This window comes from Eubalaena glacialis, chromosome 5, assembly GCF_028564815.1.
Source record: "Eubalaena glacialis isolate mEubGla1 chromosome 5, mEubGla1.1.hap2.+ XY, whole genome shotgun sequence".
Taxonomy (NCBI): Eukaryota; Metazoa; Chordata; class Mammalia; order Artiodactyla; family Balaenidae; genus Eubalaena; species Eubalaena glacialis.
In genome coordinates this window covers 5,999,350-6,018,684 of record NC_083720.1, presented here as the reverse complement: position 1 = coordinate 6,018,684, position 19,335 = coordinate 5,999,350, and the positions used below count along the sequence as shown (strand labels likewise).

General features: G+C 38.6%; 1 protein-coding gene across 1 annotated transcript in view; it reads right to left on the bottom strand.

Moving 5' to 3' along the window:
* The window catches only part of SLC7A11 (solute carrier family 7 member 11), a 90,073-nt gene that overhangs the window by 13,064 nt on the left and 57,674 nt on the right, over positions 1–19,335 (bottom strand). Inside the window, exons 7-11 of the mRNA XM_061191082.1 lie at positions 11,223–11,346; positions 9,231–9,334; positions 8,187–8,283; positions 6,488–6,637; positions 5,055–5,232 (exon numbers count right to left, since the gene is read on the bottom strand). Coding sequence (XP_061047065.1) covers positions 5,055–5,232; positions 6,488–6,637; positions 8,187–8,283; positions 9,231–9,334; positions 11,223–11,346 — 653 coding nt within the window. The remainder of the gene's footprint in view (positions 1–5,054; positions 5,233–6,487; positions 6,638–8,186; positions 8,284–9,230; positions 9,335–11,222; positions 11,347–19,335) is intronic.

The following is a 19,335-nucleotide window of genomic DNA, read 5'->3' as shown; positions in this document are numbered from 1 at the left end:
GAATAAACCCCACTTGATCATGGTGTATGATCCTTTTAATGTGCTGTTGGATTCTGTTTGCTAGTATTTTGTTGAGGATTTTTGCATCTATGTTCATCAGTGATATTGGCCTGTAGTTTTCTTTCTTTGTGACATCTTTGCCTGGTTTTGGTATCAGGGTGATGGTGGCCTCGTAGAATGAGTTGGGGAGTGTTCCTCCCTCTGCAATATTTTGGAAGAGTTTGAGAAGGATAGGTGTTAGCTCTTCTCTAAATGTTTGATAGAATTCACCTGTGAAGCCATCTGGTCCTGGGCTTTTGTGTGTTGGAAGATTTTTAATCACAGTTTCAATTTCAGTGCTTGTGATTGGTCTGTTCATATTTTCTATTTCTTCCTGGTTCAGTCTCGGCAGGTTGTGCATTTCTAAGAATCTGTCCATTTCTTCCAGGTTGTCCATTTTATTAGCATAGAGTTGCTTGTAGTAATCTCTTATGATCGTTTGTATTTCTGCAGTGTCAGTGGTTACTTCTCCTTTTTCATTTCTAATTCTATTAATTTGAGTCTTCTCCTTTTTTCTCTTGATGAGTCTGGCTAATGGTTTATCAATTTTGTTTATCTTCTCAAAGAACCAGCTTTTAGTTTCATTGATTTTTGCTATTGTTTCCTTCATTTCTTTTTCATTTATTTCTGATCTGATCTTTATGATTTCTTTCCTTCTGCTAGCTTTGGGGTTTTTTTGTTCTTCTTTCTCTAATTGCTTTAGGTGCAAGGTTAGGTTGTTTATTCGAGATGTTTCCTGTTTCTTGATGTAGGCTTGTATTGCTATAAACTTCCCTCTTAGAACTGCTTTTGCTGCATCCCATAGGTTTTGGATCGTCGTGTCTCCATTGTCATTTGTTTCCAGGTATTTTTTGATTTCCCCTTTGATTTCTTCAGTGATCACTTCGTTATTAAGTAGTGTATTGTGTAGCCTCCATGTGTTTGTATTTTTTACAGATCTTTTCCTGTAATTGATATCTAGTCTCATAGCGTTGTGGTCGGAAAAGATACTTGATACGATTTCAATTTTTTTAAATTTACCAAGGCTTGATTTGTGACCCAAGATATGATCTATCCTGCAGAATGTTCCATGAGCACTTGAGAAAAATGTGTATTCTGTTGTTTTTGGGTGGAATGTCCTATAAATATCAATTAAGTCCATCTTGTTTAATGTATCATTTAAAGCTTGTGTTTCCTTATTTATTTTCATTTTGGATGATCTGTCCATTGGTGAAAGTGGGGTGTTAAAGTCCCCTACTATGATTGTGTTACTGTCGATTTCCCCTTTTATGGCTGTTAGTATTTGCCTTATGTATTGAGGTGCTCCTATGTTGGGTGCATAAATATTTACAATTGTTATACCTTCCTCTTGGATCGATCCCTTGATCATTATATAGTGTCCGTCTTTGTCTCTTGTAATTGTCTTTATTTTAAAGTCTATTTTGTCTGATATGAGAATTGCTACTCCAGCTTTCTTTTGATTTCCATTTGCATGGAATATCTTTTTCCATCCCCTCACTTTCAGTCTGTATGTGTCTCTAGGTCTGAAGTGGGTCTCTTGTAGACAGCATATATATGGGTCTTGTTTTTGTATCCATTCAGCCAGTCTGTGTCTTTTGGTGGGAGCATTTAATCCATTTACATTTAAGGTAATTATCGATATGTATGTTCCTATTCCCATATTCTTAAATGTTTTGGGTTTGTTATTGTAGGTGTTTTCCTTCTCTTGTGTTTCTTGCCTAGAGAAGTTCCTTTAGCATTTGTTGTAAAGCTGGTTTGGTGGTGCTGAACTCTCTCAGCTTTTGCTTGTCTGTAAAGGTTTTAATTTCTCCATCAAATCTGAATGAGATCCTTGCTGGGTAGAGTAATCTTGGTTGTAGGTTTTTCTCCTTCATCACTTTAAGTATATCCTGCCACTCCCTTCTGGCTTGCAGCGTTTCTGCTGAAAGATCAGCTGTTAACCTTATGGGGATGCCCTTGTGTGTTATCTGTTGTTTTTCCCTTGCTGCTTTTAATATGTTTTCTTTATATTTAATTTTTGATAGTTTGATTAATATGTGTCTTGGTGTGTTTCTCCTTGGATTTATCCTGTATGGGACTCTCTGTGCTTCCAGGACTTGATTAACTATTTCCTTTCCCATATTAGGGAAGTTTTCAACTATAATCTCTTCAAATATTTTCTCAGTCCCTTTCTTTTTCTCTTCTTCTTCTGGGACCCCTATAATTCGAATGTTGGTGCGTTTAATGTTGTCCCAGAGGTCTCTGAGACTGTCCTCAGTTCTTTTCATTCTTTTTTCTTTATTCTGCTCTGCAGTAGTTATTTCCACCATTTTATCTTCCAGGTCACTTATCCGTTCTTCTGCCTCAGTTATTCTGCTATTGATCCCATCTAGAGTATTTTTAATTTCATTTATTGTGCTTGTCATCGTTTCTTGGTTCCTCTTTAGTTCTTCTACGTCCTTGTTAAATGTTTCTTGCATTTTGTCTATTCTATTTCCAAGACTTTGGATCATCCTTACTATCATTATTCTGAATTCTTTTTCAGGTAGACTACCTATTTCCTCTTCATTTGTTAGGTCTGGTGTGTTTTGACCCTGCTCCTTCATCTGCTGTGTGTTTTTCTGTCTTCTCATTTTGCTTATCTTACTGTGTTTGGGGTCTCCTTTTCACAGGCTGCAGGTTCGTAGTTCCCGTTGTTTTTGGTATCTGTCCGCAGTGGCTAAGGTTGGTTCAGTGGGTTGTGTAGGTTTCCTGGTGGAGGGAACTAGTGCCTGTGTTCTGGTGGATGAGGCTGGATGTTGTCTTTCTGGTGGGGTCGTCCACGTCTGGTGGTGTGTTTTGGGGTGTCTGTGGCCTTATTATGATTTTAGGCAGCCTCTCTGTTAATGGATGGGGCTGTGTTCCTCTCTTGCTAGTTGTTTGGCATAGGGTGTCCAGCACTGTAGCTTGCTGGTCGTTGAGTGAAGCTGGGTCTTGATGTTGAGATGGAGATCTGTGAGAGATTTTCGCCGTTTGGTATTACGTGGAGCTGGGAGGTCTCTTGTGGACCAGTGTCCTGAAGTTGGCTCTCCCACCTCAGAGGCACAGCCCTGATGCCTGGCTGGAGCACCAAGAGCCTTTCATCCACACGGCAAAACCCACCAATTTGATTTGTCTGGTCCTTTACACGATGTTGAATAAGAATATACAAAGAGATTCAGGCAGCTTCCTTGGGATTTCTCAGTCCAATTTGTGGAGTGCCCTTTGAGGCAAATCCAAACCTCCTCACTGAGCCCAGGAGTGGCTGATCTCTGCTAGGTGACCTAATGCGAGGTGTCCTGATGCCTCTCTTACCCGAACTCTGAGGCAGAGCACCGCTTGGATGAGCACGGGGCAGAAGTCTATTTTAAATGACTAGCTTCTAAATGGGTTTGTGTAGCACACTAGAGATGCCATATGTACACAAAGTTGTTGTTTGTTTTTTATTTTTAGTAACACTGACATTATTTATTAATAATTTTACCAGAAATCTCCCTGAACTTTTTACTGGGCTCTAAAAAATTAATGATGGTAAAGTAAGTAAATTAAAATGAATGAGAAGAAAAAAAGTGGATTTCTAATCTCACCAACCTCACCAGCAAGAACCTATCTGCTCCTCTGGATAAAGTTCTCCCTCCCTCTCTTCCCACAGGTATCCAATCTAAAAAGAGCATGAATTTGAAGTCCAGCATATGTGGGTTCAAATCCCAGCTCAATGGTTTAAAATCTATACACTTAAATTCTCCATCTCCCTGCACCCTGGTTTTCCCATCTGGGTATAGAAATCAACCAGTTCACACGTGGATCTTGTGGACAATTGAATGAGATGATGTGAGGAAAAGAGCTTCACTGGCAGAGCCCCTGACAGAGGCTGTTCCTAAGCACCCTTCCTACCTACTGATTTTACTGTATTTTCCTCTCCCCCAACTCACCTGGTCACCAAGCTCTGTTGGTTTTTCTCCTTTAATATCTTTCACTTCCTCTTGGACCCTGCCAACATCACCTGTGTTCAGACCCTCCTCAGTTCTGTCAGGATTACTGCGATAACCACCAATCTCTATTTTTGAGAATGTCTTCAGCCTCACGCTCTCTAATCCATCCTCACTGCCTGCACCCCTCCACCAGGATGTACTTTTATAAAGTACAGAACTGCCTGATTTGCAATTCTAGGTCTTCTACTTAATATCTGCATGACTTGGAACATGGGATTCTCCCATACCATAACTCAAAATCTATAAAATGGGGATAATTTTTCCTGCCTCACAAAGTTGTTATAAGAATTAAACAAGGTTATATATGTGCTAACACATAGAAATCACTCAGTAATTATCAAGTTTCTTCCCTTGATTCTTTCTTTTTTTAAAAAAAATTTATTTATTTATTTATTTATTTATTTGGCTGCACCGGGTCTTAGTTGCGGCATGCGGGATCTTAGTTGCCTGACCAGGGATCTAACCTGGGCCCCCTGCATTGGGAACGCGGAGTCTTAACCACTGGACCACCGGGGAAGGCCCCTCTTGATCATTCTTGCTGTTCTTATGACCCTCCATGATTCACCAATAGGGTGGTGTTATAATAATGATATTTAAGTCCTTTGCAGGCTCTACCTAACTCCCCACCAAATCTCATATCACTCATTAAGTAGTATGTTATCATACAGAATCAATAAACTATGCTCAACTGAGGATAAAAACAATTAAGTTAGTAAGGGATTCAGAAGAACAATTAGGTCGTTTACAGAACTGCTGATAAAATTCTATCGAAAAATTTGTTCTCCTAAGAAGTGATTAAAGCAACTGAAACTCAATATCCTGAAAAGGATTCAGTGGCTCTACCCTAAACATCCTTCCTGCCTTTTCTTCTACCAGTTCTCATTAGAATACAGTAATGTATTCAAACTAGCAATTTCCCCACTTATATTTTCAAACTTTAAGGTATGCATGTTACATATGTACACATAGATGGGTTTTCTACAACATGGTCTCTCAAAAGGTCCCGAAATTGCTTAAAAGTCTTACCTGACATTCTTCTAAACCACCTGGGTTTCTTGTCCCATATAATAAAGAGATAGTAGGCAGGGACCCCGGTCAGAGTGATGATGAAGCCAATCCCTGTACTAAATGGGTCTGAATAAAGGGAAAGGGCGACCATGAAGAGACACGTGAAGGAAAACAAAGCTGGGATGAAGAGCGGCACCTGGAACACAGCACAGAAGAAAATCACTTCAAAGGTGGTTCAAGAGACAGAAGGTGGATTCAAGATGAGCACATCAGTCATGTGATCAGGTGATACACCTTGATCACGTGACCAAGTGACAGGCACCATCCTACCATACCTTCGTACCAAAATCTCTTGCATAGGGCCCAGAGACTATATTAAACACACTCCTTTAAATTAAAAAACAAAAAACAAAAAACTTTGGGTAGAACAAAATCTAAGGATAAATAAGTGTGTTTCATTAGAGATGTTCTGTTTGAATTATTTTACTAGTTAAGCACTATGTTTTACGATTTATGGTTTTGATTGTAAAAGATTGGTTCTTTGATAATTATGATTAGAATCCACTTTAGTGTAGAGCCAAGAGCACGGGCTGCTTGTTACATGTTAAAGCTCTTCAGTGCATATTGATTTTCTGTTGGAGATTCACAATAAGAACTGACAGGGATAAAACAGGCCAACTCCTATTCAACCACTAATAAAGATGTTGCCGGCATTAGGCAATGAATATAATTAGAAACAAATTCTGACAACGTGACGGGCAACATTATCTGTGTTATTTCTTAAAAGCAAATACATAGTAAGGACAAATCAGTCCATGAACTTTCAAGGCTAGAGGCGATGAGAAGCATATGCGTCAGCCCTCCCAAAAGAAAACACTTAGCTATGGTAAATGGACCTTCTATTAAGTGGTATATTCACACATCTTCGCTTTCCCTATGTATTTCACATTTCTACTCCTTCTGGAGTGTACAATGCAGAAAGGGGGCAATATAACAAGTCATAACATTTAAGAACACTTAAAATGCCTTTTTGTAAAGCAGCATCCTTTTTAAAGTTTTAATTAGTGATGATTTCATACATATCTGCCTCATTCTTTCTCAGTATGGTTGTCCAAAACTGTTCAGCATAAAAAAAAAGAAGCAGTCTATATTTTGAACATATCAGATCATTAGACACATTCATGAAAAATCAATATAACAAACATTGTATATTAATATCCCCACTTTTCAACAATGTGACCTACAAAGTTCAGTATATCACAAACAAGCTGATGAACTATTTTTCCAAAGTAAAATAAATCCTATATGAAGGCATGACCTGCAAGAGTTAAACATTTTATTCCAGAGGATTCTGCCCTCTGCCCAAGCTCCTCCTCATCAACTTATGACAAAGGGAGGACCAGGTATTAGGGGGAAGATTTATGTAAACCCATCAAGATTGCTGAGGTTACCTTGAAAGGACGATGCATATCTGGGTGTTTGTATCGAAGATAAATCAGCCCAGCAACCGCCAGCCCAATAAAAAGCCACCTGGCAAAACTGAGGAAATTCAGAAGACTGTAGAGGTCCCCAGAGAAGAGCATTATCATTGTCAAAGGGTGCTGGGGGTGGGGGGAAGGGAGAGAAAAATCATGCACAGTGAGTTAAAAGAGAACACACGTGATAACAAGCAATACCATCACTGCACATTATTATTATCTTTTCCAAACAATTCTTTCTACTGATAAACGACCATTGCGATTAACACCTATACTCAACTAACCACCTAGCTATATATCCAGCTTTTCTACTCTCTCTTTACACGCACATATGGATGCATTATTTTTAGCTGTTTTTCATTTGAGTTAAGAGAACATGCTTTCAAAGAGCAAAACACAGGACACTCAATGACTCAAAATTTACAGACCCAGAGACTGAGATGGTCGGTAAATAACTAACAATAAAAGTCAAAAGCGCATCCAATACACACATTTGCAGAAAGCTCTGCAAATGGTGTCTGATGAGCCCCTGGCTATGCATACACAGGAAAGACAGCCACCTCTAGAGACTGTGTCCTCTCCTGAGTGCAAAACGTTGACCTTTCCTTCCTCCACACTTCCTCTCCCTGGGTGCTTGCCACATGTGACCCTCAAGACCGCAGAAAAGAATGAAGCGCAGAGATCAGCATAGCAAGTCTCTACAGCTGCACAGACCAAGGACAGCATGACTGATAACGCAGGCTTAAAATGAAAGCCCTCTTCACCAATAATACATTCTGTTCCCACAAAATAATACATTCTGTTCCCACAAAATAATACATTCTGTTCCCACAAGTGAAGTAAATTTCCAGATTCCACACAGAGTACCCCTCCCGCCCACCGCACTTCACAAAGAAATTTCAAGGAAACATTTTGAAACAAATGAAACCCATGGAGGGTGGAGATGGGGGAGGGGGGAACAAAAGTGTTCCGTGCATTCTGTGGTGCTCCTGACAGCAGGAGATTGGGAAAAAAAGTTACAAAATAGTAGGTAAAAAGGAATATAACATTGCCAATGGGGATCTGAGGACTTTTACACCTTACACTTTCATATCCCTCCTTTCACAAATACTTTTCTCTGCATAAAGAATCCTACAGCTCAAATTTAAGTTTTGGTGCTTTTATTTCTCCCATTTAGGGTTGCTCTCAAAATTCTCACTTTCAAGCACAGAATCCCTGCACTGTCTAGGATTCTGTCGACTTTTTCTATAATTTTGTATGCATTTCATTTATAAGGGGCCTCTGATGAGACATCTGGGCGTTTTGGGACTGTAGCTTTTAGCTCCACTTTCAATAAGTAGAATTGGGACTTATTACTCGACCTCCTTTTCTGCGAGGCTCTCTTGTCAGTAACAGGAGCCCAGGCAATCATTTCCCTTTGATCTCACAAATTTCTACACAGATGAAAAAGAAGTGACGTGTTATTGCCCCAAAGCATCAACTATGCATCAGATATACTGGAGGAAGGGAAGCGATGGAAAATATATCCTGTCTCTGCAAATCCACCAGGATACCCATAGAGCCAATTTAGCAATGAATGAGAACAGAAAGCACAAGCTGAAGTCAAGTCTGAAATCCCCTTTGCTAAGCTGTTCTTTGAGGTTCCATCTAGATACACGTTACTAGGCATTACCAAAACAATAACAGCTGCTACAGGAGTATGCTTGCGGATGTGAATCATGGAGAGGATTTCCGGAAGGTGACCCTCCCGAGATGCAACATAGAATAACCTGCCAGGAGAAAAACGTAAAATTAATCATTTCCAAGGGAGAAAAATCCAGAAATCGAAGAGAAAACTTGCATCTTCTTCATACCAAATGGTTTGCCATTTCTTAGGTGATGACTTCCAATTTTATAAAATCTGCCAAAATGTTAACGTTCCTTTGAGGAGAAGTGATAGCAACCTCTGACTCAGCATAGCTCACCCCACATATAAACAGCTGGTGGTGAATTCAGTTCTAGATTTCTAATACGGCACGCGTGTTATCAATCCAGTCCAACTCAACACACACACAACATTCACATTTATCTGATTGGGTTTTCATCAAATTAAAACAAAAGGGACTTCTGCATCAAACAAAAGGGATACAGATGGTGGGATGGTGATGTCTGGCGTCTCTTGCTTTACTTTTTTGCTTGTCACCTTTAGAGAAACGGAAGATTTTATTGCCAGAAATAAAATGCTGTTGTTAAACTCTGTAGACATGCGTTAAAACAACAACAACAAAAGACCCCTTCATCCCTGGCTTCAGAGTAGGCTATGAGTAGACAAGCAGTGCCCTCTAATGGACAGAATAGGACATGCTGTTGATACTTGGAGGAAGATTGCAATCTTGCGTTTCCCTTTAAAAACAGCAGGTTTAGCAACCGCAAAGCACAGGGAGATCAGCTTGGTGCTTTGTGACCACCTAGAGGGGTGGGATAGGGAGCAGGGGAGGGAGGGAGATGCAAGAGGGAAGAGATATGGGAACATATGTATATGCACAACTGATTCACTTTGTTATAAAGCAGAAACTAACACACCATTGTAAAGCAATTATACTCCAATACAGACATTAAAAAAAAAAAAAACCCCAGCAGATTTAGAGGCACTATTTCTTTTCTTTTTAAACTTATCCTTATCACATCCCATCTCAAACACAGAAATGCATTTCTAGAAATGCTTGAACTCACTCACCTGGAGACAGCAAACACACCACCATTCATGGAACCAAAGCAGGAGAGGGCAACAAAGATTGGAACTGCTACTGAGAAATTTCCCAGGAGCCGCTCAGAAAACGTCTAGTGAAAGACAGAAGGAAGCAAATTAATGCTTTGCCAGAAAGTGGAATAAAATGAAACAATTTAGGCCAAACACGCTCTACGACTTTCTGTTCACCTGGTGATATGTGTGTGTTTTATAATCCTTTTTTTGGGTTAGGGTCAGACTAACCTCTTAGAACAATAATCAAAGGCAGGTACCATGTCCTTGCTTGTTGCAGAACTATGGGCAATAGTCCAAACAAGCACCTTCCCTCTACTTCCAAAGAGCAATGACCCATTGATCAAATCTTGATCAACTATGATATCTACTGTCTCTGACTCTGGTAAATAAAAAAAAAACTCAGTACAGAAGTTCTCCTTTTGGAGACAGAAATCCTTCTGTATAATACCTTCTCTTTCGTCTGGAAAGCCACGTTTTTATAGCAAAGTACAAAGGTACACTGGGAAGTGCTGCACATACCTGTTTCATATACCAATCCCACTGTTACGACTTAAAAGCGTGGCAAAAAATAATTGAGGACTTAATCATGAATATTATGGATATGAACAGTTCTGAAAACCTTTTGCCCAGAATAATCACATCAGCTGAATCTCTGTTTATGAAGTCAATCCCGCCCTCTCAGGTATCTGGCAATTCCTTCTGTAGTTTCCTATTAAAAGGCTAGAACACCAACACAAGTCCAAGGAAATCAAGCTACAGAAAATATAAAAGTTAAACAAAACTTCTGACATTTCCTTTTGTTCCATGGCATGTGCAACATTGCAAATTTTCATGAAGGATGTATTTTCCAAAAAAAAAAAAAAAATATGTGGGATTCTTTACTTGTCCTTGACGCAGCCGGTGCTATGTAATTAATGGACCACATTACACTCAAAGACTAAGTGCTGCCCTTTGTCTAGTAAGATGAGATGACGACCTGACATCAGGAAGTTCTGTGCATTTGGTTGTCTGGTAGAAGTTACAGCAGTGGGCAGAGTCTTTTTTAATACAGTGAACTCGTACATAGGTTCACATGAAATGAGATAATTTGTTCCCTGTGGACGTTGCTGATATGAGGTAATAGTGACTATTTTAAAAGGAACTGACAACTAGTGATGGGAAGTTCTTTTTTTTTTTCACCCTTCATTGTTATAAGGTCATGAATGAGTGCTCTCTTACTAGCTAAGTTTTTATACCAAAAAGTCTGTGTCACAGAATAGCAGTCCCATAACATGACCTTTGAAAGCAAAAGATGATCCTGAAGTCAAATAAATTTTGGAAAATGCTGTAAAATTATGAGTATCCACGTCTTAGGGAGTTAAAATGTACATTAGCTTCTCTAATATTCTGAGAAGTACTATAGCAATGACATCTGTTTAACTTTGAATAACTCAGTATTTCCTCAAATTAATAATATCCTAGAACTTGTATTCAAAATGATATATATACTAGAAAAAAAAAATGTTATGTGGTCTATTTGGAAATTCTAAAGTGGTACTTTGGGAAAAAGATTTTAAGTTAGCATTTGAAAAGCATCTAAACAGGGAGGAGTACAGAATAAATTGCAATTTGCATACCCCAAAATGCATTCATTTAAACTCAGTAACTGCCCACCTGCCTTTAAAGACATGTTGGAAGAATAATGACTTCTATTCAACATGTATGTGTGGAAATATGTTTTCAAGCAGGCATATGTGGAAATGTTTTACATGAAATTAACAGTACAGAGAAATCATATAAGAGTGTAGCTGTATCCGTTAAATGGAATATGCTAAGGTATGTTCTAAATTTTTAAAATATTCATTATCATTCAGTTAAAAAAAAATTACTGGATTTTGAAACACTTTCTGCTGGAGGGAACTACTATAAAATTGCATCATTTCATTAACCTAAATTCAAACTGGCATTTTCCCAACTCAGACTTACCACTGCCACTGCCTTTGAAAGCAACAGCTCCTGGGCACTAATGGTCGTAAAGTAGGCCACATTTGTTAGCACATAGCCAACTGTGACGACCGCCATGGATATACATATCGCAAGGGGGATGGTTCTGAAATGCACAAAGGAATCGCTTATCAGTCATCTTTTGTTAGTCATTTCTCTGCAAGCAAAGAAGGTAACAGCCTCATTCAAACAAAGAACAAAATGGTATGGATAACTACAGGCTCTGTTGGGTATGTATAAACATTTCATCAGGGTGAAGTACCACATATTCCTTTGTAATTTACTAAAGTCCATAAGGGGAGGTACTACATTTGTCTTGTCTACTGCTCTACCCCAGAACATACGGGTCTGTCCGATTCTTGTGCTCCATAAGTCCTAGAGCAGGGTTTCACAAACTTGAGAATGCATCACCCGGAAGGCTTGTTAAAACACAGGTTGCTGAGCCCACCTCAGGAGTTTCTGATTCAGGAGGATTTGCATCTTTAGCAAGTTCCTGGGTGATTCTGATGCTGCTGGCCAGGGGACCACACTTTGAGATCCACTGTCCTATATATATGCCTTTCGAATACGAATTCACTTGCCTTGACACCTTTCTAATACTAGTTTCCCAAAAGATCTTTCGCATTCAGTGTTTTCCCCTTCAGTAATTCCCCTTGCCATCAAATACGTGTACACTTTTGGAAGCATGGCAGCAACATATATCTACCTTTCTAAATGACGGTAATAATAATTTTGTACATAACACAATAAGTCCAGAAGTGCTCCCCATAATGCCTTTGCACTGCCCTGCTGTGAGTTCAAAGGAAGCTCAAGATCATGAGTATCTATTAAAGCAACAGCACAGATAATCCCATGAAATTAGAGGTGACATGCTGGGAAGTACATATGACTGGACAGTGCTGACACTATGTGGCATCAAGAAGTACCCAGCACAAATACAATGTTATGTCTTCCTGGCTTCTATGAAAGCCAGGAAGTTACTGACCCTCATAATTTGATTCCATGTTACTGATACACATTACTTGCTTAACATAATCACTTCTTCAGACTGTTTCCAGTTCAAGCATCTTAAACCTTCGGCTCCCTGCACAAAGGCTGATGGGTTTTGGGTTTTGTTTTTTTTTTAGCCATAGAGCTTATCAGCCTTCATGGAGCCTTAACCCTGCTGGGTGCCACTAATGAAGACCTCCATATAATTTCTTCCCAGATGAAAATGCAGGTCCGAACCAGGAAAAAAAAAAAAAAAGGCACAGCCTGCCTCACTCCCCAAGCTGGGTGTGTCGAGCACACTAAGTCCCAGCTCATTACGTTGAATTCTCTATCCCCTGTTGAGAACAGGCAAACCCAGCCAGTCAGCAACTGCCATTCATTATGCTGCTTGGAGCCTGACACTTCCCCTGGTCCCCAAAGCCTGAAGCCTTGATGGGGAAACACATTGACCTCTAAAATCCTGGCATCCTACTAGAAAAGGAGCAGATGTTCCCCTTCCCCAGTGTGAAGAGGGTCCTGTGGAATTTTCTGTTCACGCCGTACCACGCATTGCTGCCTGTGATTGATAAATGCTAAACGTAAGCAAAGGAAATCACTGGGCCAATTAAATACAGAGGGTTAAGTGGCATAAGGCATATTAAAGATGAATTGATGAATTCTGTTTCTTTGAAAGAGAGGTGACAGATCAATGCAAAGGGGTAAGAAGGGGAGCACAAAAGTGTATAGGCAGCTTTTCAACCACTCACTGTATTATCAATATTTTAAACTTGAATCCTTTAGCTCTTATAACATGCCAAATGGGGTTTTGAGTTCTTTCTATGGAGGAGAGAAGCAGAGAGAAAGAGAGGGAGAAAGACACTCTCTAGAGATCTCCTCGCAAGAGTAGGATTAAGAAATGCAAAGGCTCTGCTAAGAAAAAGTGAGTCGATTTATCGTTCAGTGCAGTGAAGTCACCTAACCTGTCCAGGACAGGTAGTACAGTCACGTCACATGATGCTGTCAAAGAGCACAGAGAAGTCACTCTGAAATTTGACTGTGGCCCTGCCAGCATAGACTCTAGCCTCCCAGCCCAGCTCTTTCAAGGCAGCCTGTGTTTCCTGCCCGGAGATTATGGTCTCTCTGAGGGAGGATTTCTAAACTGACTTTAGCAGAAGGGACCTTTACAAAATTTGAAACTTCCAGGTTAGTTTTCCTTTTGTTCTTCCTCAGCTTGTCAATAAAAAAAAAACAGCAGGAGCAGATGCTGCTATGTACCCACCCTTTTATTAGCTACGTTACATGTTTGCCTCATTTTATCCTTGGAAAATCCTGTGAGTTAGCAGCACCATCACCATTTTATATATGAGGAAATGAAGTCTTAGTTTAAACAACTGTTCAAGGATACACAGCTGGTAAGTGGAAACCCAGAATTCAGCTGCACATCTAGCCTACCCTGAAGTCAAAGCATTTAAACCACTGAAGTGTATTCTCTCTCATGCATGTGGGTCCTCAAACTCTTAACTATTAATTTTCAGAGAAATTATAATTATTGAATATAATCTTTATTGGAAAGCTCTTAGCAAGGCTGTATTCCTCATGTATTCACTGAAAATACAGTTTTGTGTAGTATGAAGGAGGGGGAAAGACGTATTCCATGATTTTCATAATTTTTCTGTGTGATATGAACTATAACGTCAAGTGAATGTTTTCAAAAGTTTCAATATTTTGGAAATACTAGTTTATTTTGAATTTAAAAAACCACAGAGGCACACTGAATAAACTTCCCTAGACAACTGTTATAGAAAAGGAGGAAAAGTAAGCATACTTATCAGACAATATGAAACAGATTATTAACAGTTTTACTATCAGCCAAGTATACTATATAGATACTAGAGGGAAAAAAAAATCAAAGGAGCTTAAAGTATAGGATAAAAGAGAAAAGGGGGTCTAACCTTGCAATTCACAGCAAGCCCAGTAATTCCTCTCTAGGTAAAATTAAGCCATGGGAATTGAAGAGGATGTGGCCAGATAGCCAGTAGCTTCTGTCCTTAAGGTTCCATTTCACTTTGACAAAGGGAAGGAGAAGGGTTTGTGGCTGCCTTGGCATAAACAGCAATCATTTACCGAGGAAATCAGTTGACTTGTTCAGAAGGGCTTGGCACTGTGTGGGTAACTCCTGGATTTCAAGCAGCAAAGCTTAAGAGCCACTGGGTGAGCTGATAAGAGCTATTAGGGCATGCCAGAGCAATCTTTCTGGCGGCTTTAGATGCACAGGGCAGATAAACACGGTTAGTAATCCAAGATTAAGGCAAATGGCACATGATAATAAAAGGAATTACAGGAACTGGTAGGCCACTGACATTTCAAAGCCCCTGTGTAATTGCGAGGTATCCACCAATTCTAAGCGCAACAAAAGCATTGTTTTTAAGCTGAATAAAAATGACTCACACCTATGAGTTGTAATCCTTCTCAAATGTTGTGTATATATTTTTTTGTGATTAACAAGATACCAATGTATTGGGAAAAGTTACTTAATCCTTAAGAGCTTTTTGTCATTATACATAGTCTTTTCAATTATGTATTAATGAGAAATAAGCATTAAGTAAGTGAGAATCTGATATTTTTCTTAATTGCAAATGGTCTTCAATCAAAAGGTCTTGGATAGTCTTCTTTCCTTGTAGGTTTATTTTAAATTGGCATCTGTAACCAGTCTATGCAACACATGGATAAATATTTGTTTTATTGGAAATTATTAAATGGAAGTCTCTGGAACATCTGCTTAGAAGCACTCTCATTCTAAGGATAGAGCTCCCCAGGAATTTAAATGGTCCCAATAGAAATGGCAGGTAGCTTATATTTGTATAATCTACAAAGCACTGGCAAACGCATTTTATCTCCAAATATACACATTTCATTTCAAATCCTTTGTGGAATAAGATAGAATATGAACAAATGACAAAATCCACAACAACCCACTGAAATAGGAGGTAATACCACCATTTTCAAACAATGGAACCAAGGCTCAGAGAGGTTAAGTGACTGGCCAAGGTCACAAAAGTAGTTAAGTGAGAGAGCTGGGTCTTGAATTCAGATCCTCCATCGCTAAGTCCCACATTCCTGAAATATCTTGTCCGTGATATCATGGCTGTTTTGTGCCTACTTTAACTCTAGGTACAAAGTTCCTAGGATCCTTACATGCTGACAAACATGTACTCTATTTTATATATATGATACAAATATCAGAAGGCTGATTGTTACAATGTGACACATTTTAAGCCAAGTACATTTTACTATGCACTTAATAGTCATCACAAATAATCTTGCAAATGATGGAGCATGGGATGCATTTTTAATATACTTTGCAACTATATGGTAGAGCATCAGCAATGATCATTGTTTCCAGTGCTTTATGTTGGCTAAAAAGACTCCTGCCATGAAAACAGAATGAGTAAACCTAGCTTCAGAGAGTTGAGGACACATGAAGGTCACAAGGATTTCTGATATTCAGGCCATCCGAGTAATTCTGTAGTCACTTGTATTTAGGACATTCCTAAAATTGTTTTATAACTGGTGCAAAATCTTCTGAGATTTATGTGAATCAAAATAAGTTTCATACATTCCCCGGTGTGGATACATCCACTGGAGACCACAGAAATCATTGATCCTGGGGCATCCAAAATTGTCTTTGAGCCATGGGACTGGGCATGATGCCAGTTCTGCTAAAACCTTCTCTTGTGTGTTCTGGAATCTTCTAAGAGAAGTGCTTGATACTTCACATTTTCTATTTAAAAATCATTAATGTTTTAACACATGTATTTTGCATTCAGGAAAAAGGAGGGAGGGGAGAAAAGAGGAATTAAGAAGGGCAAGAAAATGACAAACTTCTTAATGTGTGAGATGCAAATAAAAAGGAGAACAGGGTTTTTCAAAGAACTTTTAAATTTTTTAGTAAATTGTTTATATATAATTGAAACAAAGCCATGATTCATCTCAACATAAAGTATTTAAAATTATAAATGAGTATTTCTTGATTCTTAGTATTTATTTTAGAATCATACCTATTTCACATTTTCTTTATAATGACCCTGTAGAGACCTTGAAAGCTTTTCTCTAGATCTGACCCAGAAGTGACACAAGTATCTCTTACTTCTCTCTTTTTGATCTACCAATTTATTTTTGCAGGATTATTCAGTTTACTTTATTACCACTGCTGTTAATTTTATTGTACTCCTCAAACTTCAGTCATGTGTTACAAACCAAAAGATAAATACTAGTATATCTCAAAGAAAATCTATCTATATTTTTCACTCACGTGATTTTTTTCTTCCATACATTTTTATATAATTTCCCTGATTCTTGCTCATCTCAAACTTTCCAGAGACACCCCCCTGCCCCCGGGCAGGCATGAAACTGTACTATCTGGCTATGTGATTTCTGATATTTCTAGCAGGGACTGAATTACAAATAAGGGTTCTTGATTGTTTTCCGGACTTGAAACAATTAGATTACAGATGACTGGAACCCTATGAACTGCCTTGTATGTTTTTGGTGATTTTGTCCCCTTGTCATTTAGTGCTATCACTGTATCTCTAGTTGTACATCGTGAGTGGGAACTGGACTGTTAATAACACTATAAGAGAAATGCACTTGAGGAGACACGGCAAGTTGGGGGGGAAGGTGTGGGTTGTCACTGAAAGAAGAAAATGTAGCAAGAGGAAGAGTACATTCAATAAACCTATTCAGAAACATTCTTAAAGGTCCATGGTTCATGTTCTAACTTAATGACAATTTCTGGGCCAAGGCTGAACACAGTGATGTGACAAGCAGATTGTCACATAAAGGTACACAGTGATTCCACTGATTTCAAGCACTAAACACCTGCCCTCCGCTTCTTACTATACCATGGCAAGACTACGGGTGTTTTCACTGAGACGTTTTAAATTTCAATACCATTGATGTCTAATCTAAATCTCACCATTCTCCATTGTCCACAGATGAAGAACTCCATAAACAAAAGAGAAGACAGAGGGACCTGTAGGGAGATGTAAGAAATGAACAGACACAGATTAAAAGACTGCAGCCTGAAGGAGGCTCATGGAAAAAACGTACACAGATGCATGAAGGAGATAGAAAAGTGCAGCAAAACCACGTAGAAAAATGAACTGAAATGGAAACTTATAATTCAGAAACATAGGGTCATAAGCAATCAGAAGCATGAGTCTAAGCGTTTTCAGCCCTAATAATACTTTATTTTTTCATCCAACTAGCAGAATAAATTCCTGCCTAAATAAAATTATTCAGCAAAATGTAGCTCGGGGGTAAATTTTCATTTGCTTGAATTTCATACCAATAAAAAATCTGCATTGTCTGCATCTCATTTGTTCTCATTTTCTCAAGATTTAGAGTGTGTCTTCCAGATATATTACAGTTATCCATATTTATCATGGATGAACGTAAAGAAATTAGTAGGCAACTTTGAGTGCACAAAAATAGAAACAAAATTGGTTTTTGATAAAATGTTAGCAAGTAAATAACTAAGAAAACAAAATATTTTAATAACAATAAATTACATTTCACACTAATGTTCAGCTCTTATTTTTGTTATATTGTTTTTACAGTATACTTTTTAAAATGCTATCATTTCCCTCAGGATTTTGTCTAAAGTACTCTAAGGTGATGCAACATCTCAGTGAACCTTTTTTTTCTTTTTTTTTTTTATAACAGAGTTCCTGAGATTCAGATATGCATGGCTGAGAGAATGAAGTACTCACCACAGTTTTGTGTTCCTCTTTCCAAAGTATCAGTCATTTCTGAGAAGAAGCTACCCAGATAGACCACATTTTCCAGACTCTCTGGTATCTAGGTGGGAGTGTGACTCATTCTTATGTGTCAACTGATGTGGCAGTTTCAGGCCAAGGGGGTTAAGAAGTGGGTTGCCTTGTCTGCCCCCGACCCTTTCCCTAGTTGTATAGAGGATCTATAGAGAGGCAGAGCCACATGTGGAAGGAATCTGGGTCACAGAATCCACATGAGGAAGAGAGTCCACCACTCAGCCAGGGACACCAGCAGTGGACTACAACATGACCTAAAAACTAAACTTTCGATTGTTTAAAGCCATTGAAAATTTGTGGTTTGCTTGTTGGAGCAGCTGGCATTACCCTAACTAATAAAAGAATGAAGGGCCTCATTATATCAAGACTTTTTGTAGATCTCAGTGAATTAGTTTACATGAGACAAAATGGGTCCTCATTAATTTTTATCTCATATTTTTTTTGTTTCGTAAGAGACCGGTATATGATATAAAGTCTTTAAAATAATGTCCCAAATGAGATCAAATTGAAACACTTACATCTGCTAAAGTTAGAACAGTGAAAATTCTATTATTCAAACTTCCCAGAAACAGAGCAAACATAGACCCCATTGTTCACTATTTTGAAATATAAAATCTCCTGCACATTTGATAATTGCCTCCGATCCAACAAAGATCAAAGTATAATCGTCTCTTGTTTTGGCCAAAGACACATAATAAAACAATGCAATGTTAAATAAATATACTCTTATGCTAAGAACAAGGCAAGGTAAAATAAATATACCCACTTTGGTATAATAAGTGGGAATTAGAGTCAAAATTCCCTCAGGCCATAAACACGTGTCTTAGAAGGAACTGATAACATTTCTCCTACTATAAACCCATAAATCAAAACCAGTCACATTTCTGACCAGCTGCACGGTAAGAAATGGAACAGGTACACATGGAGACATTCAACCCTGACAAATGAACTACTGCTTCTACCACCGAAAACTGCCTTCAATATTTGTGACCAACAATGACAAGTCTAATTATTAGTAATCATTTTACTTTGAAATCTGGTAGTCAAGGAGACACCAGGGTAATATGGGAATCAGAATAGAAGGTGGACAATTGATAAGATTAGCAGCTAACCTGTTCTCACTCACGTGCACCAGATCAGTCCTCTTTTCCTTGTTTTATGTATTGATATACAACTGAAGGGATCCAGTGCTTTCAAACAGTTTTAACATCACTCCTCTAGATGCTACAAGTCAAATTATGTCTTTAAATACTTTTTCTGGACTCAGTGCTGGCTTCCTAAAGTATGGTTTTCAA